The sequence below is a fragment of the Thermobia domestica genome, chromosome 5 (genome assembly GCF_964235325.1).
Source record: "Thermobia domestica chromosome 5, izTheDome1.hap1.1, whole genome shotgun sequence".
In the NCBI taxonomy this organism is placed as follows: Eukaryota; Metazoa; Arthropoda; class Insecta; order Zygentoma; family Lepismatidae; genus Thermobia; species Thermobia domestica.
This window is the reverse complement of record NC_137458.1, coordinates 290,065,330-290,081,732: the sequence shown is the minus strand read 5'-3', so window position 1 is coordinate 290,081,732 and position 16,403 is coordinate 290,065,330. Positions and strand designations below refer to the sequence as shown.

Genomic DNA, 16,403 nt, shown 5'->3' with positions numbered 1-16,403 from the left:
TTTGTATATCACTGTATGAAATAATAATAATAATAATAATAATAATAATAATAATAATAATAATAATAATAATAATAATAATAATAATAATAATAATAATAATAATAATAATGATGATGATGATGATGATGAAGAAGAAGAAGAAGATGATGATGATAATGATGATGATGATGATCATCATCATCATCATCTTGGCTGCCGAGAGTGATACAAAACTTACAAATTGCAATTTAAATTGAAATTTGTTTTGCATTTTGCTAGGCAAAAGTCAAAATCTGAAAAAAGGCTGATATATATATATATATATACACAACACTTAACAACTGCAAGAAATGAAATGAAAGTTAAGTTTTGCATCCCACGGTTATGCCGACTAGGCTAAAGGAGACGGTGATAATGAGAAATGAATGAAATGGTGGAATGAAGAAAGTGGGAGGTAACGGGGGAACTCCGAGAAAACGCACGCACACAGTGTTTGTTCACCACAAAGTTCACTTGGCACGAGCTAGAATCGAATCAGGGATCCCAGGCACCAGAGGTGAACGCTCTATTACTGAGTCACCACGGCCCCTTAAAAATTGCAAGAGACTAGGATCAATATCTACTTGTTAAAAAGGACCCTTGATAGAAGTAAAAAAGAATATAAGTTTTTCTGTCCTTTCTTGATAAGATGCAATTACACTGACAAGGAAACTTTTTCTGGTGTCACACGAAATGTAGAACGAGACTATGGTCAATCGATTTGTGTTAGTGAACACGAAAATCCATAGGCGGGAAAAACCCTCGATCGCAACCGTTCCGTACTTATGGGGGGAAGAGTAGGAGCACTGCCAACAACCAACACGTTGTGGATAATGAGACGAAATATGGTGCGAGTTCGGTGAAAATATGCACAGAAGCGCAGTTAAAAATATACTACAATGTGACATTACATTCCGACAATACTCTGACAAGTTAGGGCAGAGGCATAACACGTAACGACAGAGGAGGGGGGCGGGTAGCGTGGAGTATAGCGTAGGGGAAAAGTTCCACAGAAGGTATGAACACATACGAGCCGGATTTGAGAGAATAGCATAGTAATGTATCATGGACATGCTCAAGTACATCGGTAGAGAGTACAAAGGCAAGGGGACAACGGATCTTTCAATGTATAGTGGTGTATTGGAGTTTGCTGTGCATTCACACACATTGTTGTCTTACTTTTATGGCATCATCATCATTATCATCATCATAAACATATGAAAATAAATGCCTAAATGTATACAACAATCTATACACATCGGACCTTACGAGGGGGGAGGGGGTCCAGACCCTACGAACAATCCATTCCATAGCTCTCTTTCTTCCATTTCTGCTTCACGGTGTCGTCTAAGCTGTCTATAGTTTGCGATTGATTACTTGACCATGTATTATTACTATACTATTCCCCTGACGCCTTGCTTCTCCGTTTTCCTCAATTATATAACCATTTTTCCTTGCGCTTACCCGCCCCCTCCTCCGTCGTTATGTGCTACGTCTCTGCCCTCATTTGTCAGATTATTGTCGAATATAATGTCACATTGTAGTATAAGTGCTTCTACGCATAGATTTCATCGAATTTGCTCCATATTTCTTTTCATTATCCACAATGTGCTGTTGCCAGTGCCTCTACTCTTCCCCCCACAAGTACGGAACGGTTGCGATCGAGGGTTTTTCCCGCCTATGGATTTTCTTGCTCACTAACACAAATCGATTGACCATAGTCTCGTTCTACATTTCGTGTGACACTAGAAAATGTTTCCTTGTTAGTGTAGTGATAGTTCAGATGACAAATGTAATACATATACATTACACAACTGTTTAAAATTAAAACACAAAATAACAAGAATTCCACTTTAAAAATCTTTCTATTATTACTTTCCAAATTTTGGATTTGACATGTACTCGCCAACCATGACACGAAAAGTTTAAAATGAAAATGTGGATATAAGAATTCCAAGTGGAACTTAGTATACAAAAGTTGTCACTTATAGTAAAAATACAAAATTTTCAAGGTAAGAAAGCGAGAAATCTGGAAGTTTCTTACTGTTTTTAAATTCTCCGTAAACTCTAAAGTAGACAAGTATGAAATAAAATTAATCTACCTGCCCAAATTGCCCTTCGCTGACACCGTCACGATAGAATATCAATTTCTCTGGTTTTAGTTTTGTTTGCCTAAAGAAGAATAGTAAAAGCTCGCGCATCATGTTTTGCAGATCTTCAATGATTTCCACTTTCGGGGGTTGAAGTCTCCATTTTACTCCATATTTAAATGCTTTAGGATCATGACTTGCAGCTACCTGGAAAAAGTTTTAAATATATGGTCAGCGTGATGCAACATTCTACTAGAATTTCAAGAAATCCCTAACAATATAATTACATTGGCTGCTAAATAAATGCAGCACCCAGTACTAGTTACTTTATAAAATATCGCAGCGTTTCCGAACCTTTTTCAACTTGCGGCACACTAACGGGTGTTATTTGGATTCTCGCGGCACACTTATAGATATTATTATTTGTAAATATAAAACACAGTGGTATTTTTTCTGCGATTATTGATCTCCTTCTTACTCAGAAGAAAGCTCGATCACTGTTTTTTCCCCGTAATAAATCATTATGCTTATTTTTCATTCTAATTTAAAAATAGAGAACAATTGCAATGAAATATTAGACTCAGGTTTTTAAAAATACGATTTCTTTTTAAAAACTGTATCCAACCTTTTACTAAGAAGAAGATCACTAAATAACGAACGAACAAACAAATCTCTTTTACTTTTAAAACACAAATGTAGGTAATTTGTCAAAAGGATTGAATGATATTTTAAATTTTCAAGTTACGAAATAGTCTGCAACAATAAAGAAGCAATAATGGTCATAACAATGATAACCATTTTTGTTTCAACCTGGTATGAAACTTAAAATCGTAGATTCATAGTAATGTGAAATACAAATATACATTTTCCCCTATGTTTTGCAATTTGATTGCTATAAAATTAATACTTTTTTTCGATTCCTTGCGGCACACCAGCAGCCCATTCACGGCACACCGGTTGGGAAACGCTGAAATATTGAATCAATGATTACCTAGGAATATGTGTATGTTTCTAACCTGTTACTGATTTTCAATTCTAATTTTTCTCTTCTGATATAAAACTATTAACGTCAAGGTTGATATTTATGTTTCGTAATCAGAAATCCTGAGTCTGACTGTTTCGAGTTTAACGTCACGGAAGTTACACAGAGGATAATTCGTTTCTATCGAAACAAGATGCAGAAAACGAAATCTGTCAAACCTGGTTTTACAGAGCAACAAAACTGAGCGCAAACGTATATTAGTCTTACGCCACCGAAAAAAGTAGCTTTTGGGTATGTCATGGTTCTTTCCCATGCAAACTTAGCATTTTTCACATAGCAAAACAGTGTCGGAACAATATCTTCATGGTAGAATGGATCACTGTTAACTGTTAACATTAAAGAGAGGCAAAATAGAAAGAAAAAAAATAAGGAAGTATGAAAATTGGAAGTCCAAAATAAGAAAAGAGCTCATCCGTGGCTAAGCGGTTAGGGTACGTGCCTTTGGCGTGGAAGACCCGGGTTCGATTCTTGGCGGGAGCTTATGTGGTTCCGATTCCACATTAATCAGTAGGTCCACATCTCATATAGCCATGCTGCTAAAAGGGATGTTAAACTCAAAATCAACTCAACTCCAAGATAAGAAAAATATGAAATTTCAATTATATATTTTTGAAGAGATGAACCATATATGTATATATCACTTTATATTTATGTCACGTATTCGTTAGCCTTTTAAAAACTTACGATAATAAAAGCTTACAATCATAATTAGCATTACGATTAATAATGACACATGAACCATCGTAACATAATATCAATATCCTATATATTGTAACGTGAAGTGTATGTCTTCATCGAATCACTTTTTACCCCTTTCATCTTTTCTACATGCTTCTACCTTCATAACCTTTTCAGTCATAAGTAAGTTGACGATGAGGCTAGTGTATTTCGAAAGTACTACGTGATTTCTGAGTATAAAGGTTTCTATTTTATTTGCTATATTAACAATTGCTTCCTTCATTAAACATAGAATAGAACAAAGAGAACTTGAAGAGGTTGATAATTCCAAGTATCTGGGAAGTATTTTGACGAGAGACGCTTACTGCACCAAAGAGATCAGGTCAAGAATTACCATAGCTAAAGAAGCATTCAACAAGAAACGATCACTCTTAACTAGCAGGCTCAATATTGGACTTAAGAAGAAGTTGGTCAAGTGCTATATATGGAGCATCGGACTGTATGGTTCAGAGACTTGGACATTATGGAAGTTAGAGAAGAAATATATAGAGAGCTTCGAAATGTAGTGTTGGAGGAAGATGGAGAAGATAAAATGGACAGAGAGAGCAACAAACGAAGATGTTTCAAAACGGATAGAAGAAGAGGACACTTCTAGCCATCATAGTTCGTAGAAAGGCCAATTGGAATGAACACATCTTGCGAAAAAATTGTCTTCTTCACACCGCCATAGAAGGAAAGATGGAAGGGAAGCGAGGAATAGGAAGAACACAGCTGATCGATGATTTGAAAGATTGGGAGTTAAAAGAAGAGGAAGCTGAAGATCGAGAAAAGTGGATGAAACATTTTCAGGCCCAAATCTAAAAACCCTTATTAGTCCCAGGACCTGCCGAAAGACAGAATACTTGATAATAATAATTATTATTAACAATTGGTGTTGTTCATATATACACTATACCTTAAAGAATACAATAACAAACAACAAAACAAGGGATACAAGCTTGGGAATGTTCAACAAACGGTTCCAAGACCATGTTTAGAAATCAGTAGGTGCATCTCTATCAACATGAACTCTCTCTTCATGATAGTAGGTGCTTCATATGGGGATAGAGGAAATTTTCCTGTAGGATTGATTTTACTATTCCTCACACAGGAAGCTATTCTCAGGAAAGAACAATCTGCCAGGGAAGGAGAATCTCATCCCTTCTCCCAAGCGGTTATTTAGAACGTGCTATTGGTCCGGGAGAGTACATAGTACCTCAATAGCACGTAAAATTGAGGTAGGCAGGGGTTCCCGAAAATGGACAGGTCTCTGCCGATCTTACAGGGGAGGAGAAGCTTCTCCCATTTTTAAAATGGGCAACTAACACGTACCATTGGGTCTAGGAGTATACGTGGTACCTTAGCAGAAAAGACTAAGGTAGCCAGGGTTGTGTCAATCCTATCATGGGAGGAGAGGTACGTCCCGTTCTCCAAACGGACAACTAGAACGTGTCCTTGAGTCTGGTACGCATGGTACCTTAGCACATATTTTGAACATAACTGAGATATGGCTGGGGTTTAGCTCCCTCTGGTTACGCGTGGACCCCAGAAATCGGTTGGATTCTTGCCAGGTTGTGCTCATATCGTGAGTTTTGGAACTCTGATGGGCACTGGCAACAGAAGGGAAAGGGGAACTTGCCTTAAGGTTCAGGCATTGACACCGGAGATGTCGATAGACTCCATTCGCTAGAGGAATTCGTTCCAACAGTAGGTGCCACTGGGAAATAAATTTAAGAGTCATTGCGGCATACCTCATTATCCTATGGGTGCATCTTATTACCCTTCTTTGGAAGGGTTACTTGTGCTAAGCAGGTATCTTCTGGAACGTGGAATCATTACACGCCTGAGGACCTACAGATCAGTTTTAAGATATCGAATACTCAACACTTTAAGAAGGGAGACTCTTCATCCACGATAGAAAACAAACGTGGGCACTTGGTAACCAGGGTTAGGATTGTAATCGCGCCCCTGGCTTCCAGGAATTTCCCAGATCATGAGTTGGACTTTGGCATGTTGTTTTTCTGTGAGTTTCGATACAGCCCGCAGCTAAAAACCTGCAACATGAGCATGTAAGTTTATTGTGAAACTACGCCTAACAGCGCAGGAATCAATATAACGTCTAAGTGGCACGAATCACGCCAGGAGAAACCTCGGCGTCCTCCCCTGCACACTTATTTTGGAGCAAAAGACTTCGTCGTTTCATAATGAACTTGTTTCTTGCTGCAGACTGTACCTTACGACATCAGGACGTCTCCTGGCACCAAATGGAGTGTGTAAGCTTCCCTTAAAATGTTCCGTTGCCAGTAGATCTCACTCGCTAGTGGAGCTCCCTCTACCATCAGGTACAACTGGGAGATGCGTTTTGGTTTATCCCTATTTATCTGAAAAAAATCTACTCTACTCTATGGAAAAGGAGTAGTGCGCTTAACCTGAAGGTGATAAAAGGTCACTGAGTTCAACGAAGTTAGCGATCAGTTCAAGCATACAACACATGCAGATTATTTTGTCGAAATATTATGATATATGAAATTTTAAAAACATGCTGTTTCGATTCGACGTACCACAAAACATCAAGATCTTTCCTCCTATAGCCCTACAAGCAAAGTTTAAAATATGAAATTTCATATTCTGCCGCTCTCTAGTTATGAATAACAGCCTTCTATACGACTCACATCATCAGTTAAATTACACCCATAGAAGATTCCAATGAAACTTACAGGACTTGTGATAACGGAGATCTGGGATATTGCAACCTGTGAGATCTGTAATACCAGCCACACACCGCCACAGCCAATCGATTGAATATTGCCTAATCATCGATCTGTAACAATCCATCACAAATTGAGGCTGTACACTATCTGTGAGGCTGGCGTGCACACTACGGCATATCGCGGAGCGAAAGAGCGAAGGTAGTAGGTTGTATGAGCGCCACCCAACTCGTGATCGCTCTGGAAATTTATTGTGACAATGGACGAAGCATGAATCTACCTAAGTGACTGGAAAAGGTTCGGGCCATCACCTATAGATGTGTTGATGGATCAGACCGATGTGACTTTGTGCATCAACGCAAAGGGAGTTTCTCGAAATGCTCTATGGTTCCTACTGGCGTTTGCTACAGAGGGAAGTTAAAGGTTCGTAAGATTGAAAAAAATGTGAAAATCAAAGCTACTTATTACCAAGAACGTGTCCTATCTCCAGTTTACATAGATGAAATACCAATATTGTGTGGCGACAACACTCATCGTGTGGATCAGGACAAATCTGCGAAGTCATACGGTCAAAACTTCGTTAGCATTTTACCGATACATGGTAGTTTCTGCTGGTATTCATGTTAATGGATTACTATACTTATTGACTTCTAAAACGGGTTCACGTCAGATTCGCACGATAAATGGCTCTGAGAAACCTGGAAGCAAGTGTGGAACAATATACTTCTGGTGGAGCTGCAACGAAGTCAGTTGGAGTGGAAATTGCAATGTCATGCAATGGTTCATACCGGTGGCTATCACATCGAGCATGCTCGTTTGTAGAAAAGTGAAATATCTTAGGTCAGCAATAACTTCAATTTGTTCTGCTCGAGACGGATTAGCCTTTGTGTAAGAATGGATTTGTAGCTTAACACGAGATCCAAAACGTAATATCTCTGACCGAAAATCGAACTTGGCTCTCCGATACTAAAGGGGGGAAACGCTATTTAGTTAACTGGTCATATGTAACTTACATAGGCGGTCATACTGACGTTATTTATTTATTTTTCGGTCCAACTTACTACCAACATAATATGAATGGAGTTTTGAAAGTTACAACAAGAAACTCATCACTACGCGGGATCGCTGAGATTCTGAACCAAGAAGTGTATATCAGGAACAATATCAACATGTGTGCTAGTGGTACAGTTCAATCTCAAACCAACATGCAAGCGGTTCAGCCTAGAGTGACATTATAAAACGAAAACAGACTACTAACAGTGATCTGCACAAAACCATGCCAGTATGAAGTCAATTCAAGTGAAAACAAACAATACTGATAGTAAACAATACTGATTTTCCTGTTCGCAATACAAAATTCAAGTGTAAGAGCCATCAGATTAAAATGTAAGTACTAGATCAAAACGGTATCAAAAGTGTCAAATGCAACATTCAAATACAAAGGTGTCAACAACAAAGCTCTTAAATGCAAATTTAAATTCAGATAAAAGCGATGGAGAAAGTACGCTAAATGCTTCACACAATATGATTTTAAATATGATGTTTCACAGGAAAGTCAAGATACAAACGAAAAATAAGAGATACAAGAAATGTATTGAATGCGACGAAAGCTACACTAGATACATTGGCACACAGGCTTTTCTTCAGAAATAATGCTTAAAAAAAAAAAAAAAAAAGTATTGGACGCAAGTAAAGCTACACTGGGTACACAGGCTATTTCTCCAGAAGTAAGATATACAGGAAATGTATTGGACGCACAGGAAATGTATTGGACGCACTGTTTGAAAAGTACAACATGAACAGCAACTATACCTCTATTATCCACAGAGAGTACAAAGCCTAAGTACCGCTTCCTTTAAATCCCGTGTTTCCTAACTGAATGGTTAGTGCAGTGCTTTGGCAGACCCTGAATTTCATGCCTGTGTACTGCCTACAGATGAAGCCTGGTCACAATATTGTTTACGTTTCTGATTGAAACAATTACAGTGTATGCCTTTTCATCGTAATTTCGTAGAGGACTATAGAAATATCCTACTTTTCTGTACTATTACACTTACGCCACCCTCTGTCCCCGTCCATTTTTACATTAATGGAATCTACAGGCTTCACTTGTAATATTTGCTTTGATTGGACCTTAATATCAGAATTCGTTCTCCGGTTATGGATATTTTTGTATCATTTGAACAAATTTCCAGTGAGTTATAGCTCAGAATTCATGCATTTTTGGAGAATGGCTATTCATCTCAAACTGCTTCATTTGTCATCGTCTATCACCCCTCCAAGTCTTACTCAAGGTCAAAGAAACACTCGGTAAAACCTACTACCGCCCAATATTAGAGAAATGGATAACAGATATTTTACCCAGTAAAACCTTTACCACCTAATATTAGGGAAATGGAGAACAGATATTTTACCCGATAAAACCTACAACCACCTAATATTAGGAAAATGGAGAACAGATAATTTACCCGGTAAAACCTACAAACACCTAATATTGGAGAAATGGGGAACAAACATTTTAAGTGTTTTTATAAAAAGTGACTAATAGACAAGTGCAATGTATAGTATTATAAAGTTTGAGGAGAAATTTGTGAGTTGAAGTAGAAAACGCTTTGTCATATTTTCCCCTTCATTTTATATTAGGCAAAATATAAGTATGATATGGATTAATTATAAATGTACACGTAACTGACATGAGCTATAAGATAATTTAATTAAATGTTGGCATTATCTTTGTTGTTTAAAAACAATAAATAATTCATGATATTATTCTTATTCAATATTTTGCACTTTTATATATTATATATATCCAGGCCAATTTCTTTTTTAAAAGAATTCCCATCTCTCATTGTCTGCTTTTCAGTTTAAAATATTTCTAAGCTATATACCTGCAACTTTCTTATCAAATAAATTTACATTCTACATAGTAATATTTTGAGATATACTTGCTTCTTTTGAAACTGAATCTCAATTTTCTTCCCGCAGCAAATCAAAAACTGACAGAACATGTACTTACTGCTGCAACAGACGGTATCATTGACTGAAGATCAGCTCCTGGGTGCGTCACATCAGCACCAATTATCATAACAGGTCTCATTAAGCATTTAGGCCTGAAAAGAAAGCGATATATTGCTTTCCAAAACGATTAATAAATATTTTAATCACAACGTTTCTCAATTTCCCAACTAACTTCACTATTAGTGTAAGACATAGCTGAATGTATCATGTTTTAACAATTTTCTAATTTAGGGCTAAAACGACAGCATCCATCTATGCCATACATCTTAATAACTGCCATACATCTTAATTCTGTAATAAAACTAATTCAGATTCAGCATTAAGTAAAATACAACATTTAGGTTCTTTTCTTATGAGATAAAGTCACATGTATAATTATTTTTAGGAAGTAATTAATAAAAATCAGAGATACAAGAAATTAATAACCGAAGACAACAAGAGGTGAGACATACTTACATAAAAAACTAAGCGCTGTCTACTAATGCGAGCTTAACATGCTACAGTTCTCAATTCTATCTGTGTCGTCACGATCTTGTAACAAATCTTTTCTTCTGGTTTTCTATGACGACATTCACTTCACACGTGTTTGATATTGAATAAACACGTCGCCTAAACAACTCGGCCAATGTGAAAATAAGTAGTGCATTCAGAAGTTTACGAAATCACGCCTAAACAACTCCACCAGTGTGAGCTGGTGCACTGTCAATATTGGAAAACTGCTTTACTGGTTGAACACAACAATAGATATTATCCTCTCTGTATGTCAACAAAAACATTTTTAAATACCTGCAATATGTTCTCGGGCGTGTTCCCGCGTGCTGCTACCTAGCAACTGAATTCGTTACCATAATATATTTATCTTCTCTATTGATAAGTAGGCTCTCTTGTAACTAAATGGTTATCAATTTAAGTGGTGAGAAGATCTGGTTCGATTACCGATAAAGAAGTTATGTGGTTTCGAGTTAAGATTATGCTGTAAATTTACATTTCAAATACACTGGTGCTAAAAGGAAAAGTTTAATTCTCCCACTCTGAAATTTAAATTGGAAAAAATCTAAGCTGTAAATATTTTAAATGGGCTTCAGTACTTGAAGTTGGACTACCAAGAAATGCTCAACGATTTTCCTTGAAAAACTGGGCTATTCGCGTTTGCTACTAGTTCTTACTCAAGTCTACACTCAAAAATTATCTACGACCTCCTGAAATACATGATATGTTAGGAAGCTACTGCTCTCCCTTAACAATGTTACCTTATCAGAACAATGTTAATATAATATTACTTATTTTATATTCGTACTTACTGATTTAGTAACATATTTCTTGATTCACTCAATGAAGCCACTTTGACGCAGAAACCATCATTAACAGGACGTGGGATGAAATTTTGAAAGGAAGTATGTATTTTCTAAAATTTTTGCATTTGTTTGGTGGAACGAAAGAAAAAAATCATAGGAAAATATCTAACTACGAAGCTCTAAATAAAATACTGAAATTCAGACAAACAGTTTGAAATTAATTTTCTGCATGTTATTGTACTTACTTCACAGACGCGTGTAATGTGTGATTAACTCCTCCGAGTTTCGAATTAATTTTAAGGCATATGTTAGAAACAGTCGCCGGTTTCAGTCTATACACAGTTCCTCCTTTGACACACTGGGTTAGAACTCCCACCTTAGTCTCGGCTGTTTGTTTCACTTTTGCTGGAAAACAAAAAAGAAAATATCTATCTATTAAAATGCTACAATAGCACTTAAAAGCGACTGAGCTCCAACCTATAACTTTCGCTTTCAAATCTTTTATTTACGGTTATGTGTGATTTCACGTTTAACAGAGACAAACATAACATTTTGAGTATGTGTACTTTAAATAAATTAGTTAAATACATATTTTTCATAAAGTTTGTTTTAAAATTATTGTTTAAAGCCTTCGTATTTTAATAAGCCTTCTGTAAAACCAATGCACGTGAATTGTGCTTCCATATTCCGAGTTCTTTTAAACTATATGTTGTGGATGTTTACATGTTTGTGGTCAATCCTTTCGACAACGAGATCTCGGAAACTACAGGCTCTAGAAAGATTAAGTTTTCACTGATCGATTGGAAATTTTGCGTAGATTGTCCAGTTCTAATTGAATGTTTAAAAAAACATGGTCATTATTTCTTTATTACATTTTAAGGGTACACTTGACATTAAAAAAAAAAAAAATCCACAGCATCATACCCTATGCATTATACATCCCAACACCACATTGTTGTATATATGGGTTGCATATGTCTCAGGCGTTTGTTTCATGGCCAAATAACAATGAAAAAGGAAGGATAACCATTCCTCAAGTGTAAGAAGAATCTTTATTTTTGTAGTGTTGTGCCCAATGAACACCATATATAACTACCATTATAATTAATTGTGTATGTAATGTATTTGCTTATTACATACTGCATGCAAAAAGAAAGAAAACACTGGTCATGAATGACTTAGAAACTCCAACCGGAAGTAGGTTCAAATCTTGCAAACGGTGTGAGACATTGAGAAAAAAATAATCGATAAAATCTCTCCTTTATGATACGCCTTACAGATTTTTTTTATCAAGACGTCTTTCACTTGTTGTTGTAAAAGGGACATGTACAGATGTTGTGAGGAATGAGAAGGATATTTATCATCATATGCGAATGATGCGCTGTGTAGAGAGCGCAGGTTCAGCTAGTCTATGTATTAAAATGCTAGGTTTATATGTTTGTGGCTAATCCTTTCGACAGTGAGTTCTCGGGAGCTATAGACTCTAGAAAGATGCCATTTTCACTGATCGATTGCAAATTTTGTGTACATTGTTCAGTTTGAATTGACTATTTAAAAAACACGGCCGTTATTTCTTTATTACAATTTTTAGGAGTATACTGGAAGTGTTGAAATTAAAAAAAGTAAAGAATCATATCCTACGAGTTATACATTCCACCACCACATATTTGTATACAGGGCTTTTGGCTATTTCTATATATATCAGGCTTTTGTTTCATGGCCAAATAATAATGAAAAACGAAGGATAACCATTTCTCGAGTCTATGATGAATCTTTATTGTTTGGAGTGTTTTGCCCAATCAACACCATATATCATGATATTATAATTAACTGTGTGTACAATGTATTTGCTTATTATATACTGCACGCAAGAAGAAAGAAAACACTGATCATACATGAATTAGAAGCTCCAACCGAAAGTAGGCTCAAATCTTGCAAACGGTGCGAGATATTGAAAAAAATAATCGAAAAAATCTCTCCTTTATGATACTCCTTGCCGATTTTTATCAAGATTTCCTTCACTTGTGTCTGTAAATGGACATATTCCGATGATGTGAGGAATGACAAGGAGATGCATGCTCATATATAAATGATGAACTTTGATGAAAACGCAGGTTCAGCTAGTACATATATGTAAAATTTCATTTGTAGTACTAACGATCGATCGCCTTTGACGCGCCATTTGCTACAAGAACGCTACAAACTTTCCTCTCTCATTTTACACGAATCGATTTTCATGAATAACACATCAAACTGCAATTTAGACAAACTCAGTAATGGGTAATATGTTTCCTGACAGCCACATATTTTGTTTCCTAAATTAAAGGATTAGGTTCAAACTTTCAGCAGCTTATATCAGTAAAATGACGCCATATTTATTGCAACTTCTCTGATAGATTCAATATTGGGAATAAACTCTAAAAGAATGAATTAAAAACTCTGAAAAATAAAAGAATGAATTAAAAAATCTAAAAAATCTGTATTGGTTTCTACGGGCGATACCTTTCAGATTTAGGTTATTTCACGCCAATTCGATGACTTAATGTTATGCAAACTTACAGGCTTAGCCAAAGCTTCTACAGGGTGTCTACTAGATGTTTTGTTTTTTAATTCCAGGCTTTTTCCAGGTTTTCCCAGGCCTATTTATATTATTTTTCAGGTCTCCATTTTTTTTAAAAAAACAAAGAAACGATGTTAGTTACTGTTAATATCCCCTAACAGAAGAGCAGTTGAGAAAAATGTGCAGAAACTAAAAAAAGCAATCACAGTTCTCAAGTTTGACGAACGTGTGATTCATATTGCTTGATAATATCCCTCTCCGTTTCAATTATCGGCTTATCTTAACAAATAGCCAAAACATTAAAAAAAATGTTTTACTTCCTGAGCAAAAATCTCCAATTTTCTTTGATTTTCAGTTTAAGCACCATTTTGCCTGACTGGTTCCTTACTTTTTCGTAAAAAAATCCTTTTCTGTATTTCCCTGATTTCTAGATTTGTAATGTAGCAAAAAATGCTTTCGAACTGCCACATAAAATTTGGACAGAAATTTCACATAAAACTTTCTAGGTCTATAGGAACTCTGCCATAAGAAACGTAAATAATAATAATAAAAAAAAGTCTGTCACAAGCAAGAGGAAGCAGTGACAGAACTCAGCTCTGGTATCCCCGTGGTCGCCATCAACATACTCACAAAACATAAGCCTTTAAGAAAAGTGAGGATTTTTCTATTGTATGCAGTGAAAAGGTAAGATTGAGAAAAAATCCAGGCTGTTGTTAAATTCCAGGTACAAAAATAAATTCCAGGTTTTCTACGTCAGCAGACACCCTGTTCTACAAATACTCCTTCCACAGACATTAGCTGAAATATGATTGTATTAAAACCCTCTTAGCTTCGATTTATTCTAATGTTCCATTTCTTACAGTGGAAGCTTGTCCGTAATTTACACGTGTTTCATAACTTTCCATAAACGACGTACCTGCTAACAAAAATAAATAAATTTAAAAAAAAATAATAGAAAAGAGACAACGAGAGAAGTTAGTTTTAAAGCGGTATATTTTATGAGGAGGCTGATAATTTGCAGAAAATTAAATTTTGTGACGATTTGATGTGGCCTCTTTTTTTATTGTTTGCTAGTTCAATGATGAATCCTGAAAAAGCCAAATTATTATAAAGTTGAAGTTTTCACAGATTTTCTCCCTGTAGTAACACTCATCATTTCTACTTCAACATGAAGATAAATGAATTAAATTTATCACGTACACATGAAGAATATTGTCTTCTTCTTCTTCTTTTTTTTCAAATAGGAAAAGAAAAGAAAGTGAAACTCCTATTCACATTATAACGTATTAAACAACAGTGAGAATTTCATTTATATACGGTGATGACAGGAAGCTCGTTCGGCACCTCTGACAGAAACAGTTGATGACATAGGGTTGTATTGCTGTAGTAGTATATAGTGACATGTACCCTTGTGGCACTAAGATGTGGTGATTGACCATCCCAAATTAGTCACAGCCTGATCAGCGAGCAGTCATCTCTTTCTGAGTGTGGAGGAATCAAACGGCTGAGGTGTTCCGTCGGATGAAAAGTGTCTATGGAGATGTATGTGTATCGAAGACAACCATCGTGGATTGGGCACGATTGTTTCGCACAGGTTGATCAACAATAAGCCATCTTCATGCATGTTGTTCTCACAGATCACAGCTATACTACGGTGGATGAGTATGTTTGCAAGAATAGATATGTAAGTATTCGGGCGATAGCCACGTAACTAAACAGCTATGGAACAGCACAAATGGTAGTTAGGGATATGGGATACCACGGATCCTTACGGAGAAGATCGCTTGTTGTTGTTCGACCCGTGCGAAACATTCATGCTTAATCAACGAAGGTCGAGTAGGTGCTCACTGATTGTCACACGATTGCACTTGTGCTTGTGCTTTTCTGTGAGTTGTTTTGAAGCCCATCTCAATAGACGTTATGAAAGTTGAACCTGTTATGGTTAATCTCATATACAGAACCATGAGCAATGTGCGCCGACGGTTTGAAATTGGTTTACCACTAAATGACTGCCCTCGTATTGTGCTCAAAGTTTTTCATACATTTCAGCTCCCTGTACACCTTCAGACCACAAAATATGCATTACGGAACGCTGTTCTTTCGTAATGCGAACGGACAGTGACACAGTCAAGTTTACTTCGCAACATCGCAAAGCAAAAATGAAATGAAATGAAATCTTTGAGTTTTCCCACGTTATGCTAGGATAAAGGAGACGGTGATGATGAGAAATGAATGAAACTGTGGAATAAAGAAAGTGGGAGGAAACGGGAGAATCCCGAGGAATTCCACGCACACGGTGTTTGTTCATCACATCACAAAGCAAATTGAAGAGATTGAATTAGAATAAAAGTGCAAATACTTATTGACTTATCCTCATATATCAATTTATTCTACGCATCAAAGATATTATCTACTGAGAAAATCAGTTTCTACAAAAACAGATTGTATCCTATTTATTCCTATTGCGTCCTAATCTTTCTACTAGAAGATTACCATGCATAAGGAGCTTGTGTTCACTGATGTGACTGTCTTTTGCTTAATATATAAACAAGGATTTTAGGAATGATAAGAAAAAAAAAAAAAAGGATCAAAAGATTTTGCGATCTTAGACAATAATTAGTTTTTGGATCAGGGGACACAAAATTTTTGAACGGCACCTAAATCAAGCTTTCGTATTTTCTACAGAATAAACACATCATACTGACCAGGGAAGGGTCCGAATGCGGGACTCGAGTTCCCGAAAGACATGTATCAGATATGAAAGAGGATATGAAACTATGTACATATGCAAATTTATAGCGGCTGAGGGCAACATGGAGAAGCATGAGAGCCGGAAGAAATATGGCAAACCGTAGGGCCCAGCAACAGAGAAAGCTAAGGAATCATTCGTTACGTGCGTCAATGGCCACAGAAATGAACTTAAATGTTTAGTAGTAGATGCATAAGATCTGC

At 36.3% G+C, this 16,403-nt stretch overlaps 1 protein-coding gene across 17 annotated transcripts in view; it reads right to left on the bottom strand.

The window, feature by feature from the left end:
* LOC145686681 (protein argonaute-2-like) overlaps positions 1–16,403 on the bottom strand; it is a 212,267-nt gene that overhangs the window by 40,095 nt on the left and 155,769 nt on the right. For all 17 annotated transcript variants that reach the window (XM_081760200.1, XM_081760204.1, XM_081760201.1 and 14 more), the window contains 3 exons: positions 11,137–11,296; positions 9,595–9,688; positions 2,124–2,318 (listed from right to left, as the gene is read on the bottom strand). In XM_081760200.1, the coding sequence (XP_081616326.1) occupies positions 2,124–2,318; positions 9,595–9,688; positions 11,137–11,296 (449 nt within the window). The remainder of the gene's footprint in view (positions 1–2,123; positions 2,319–9,594; positions 9,689–11,136; positions 11,297–16,403) is intronic.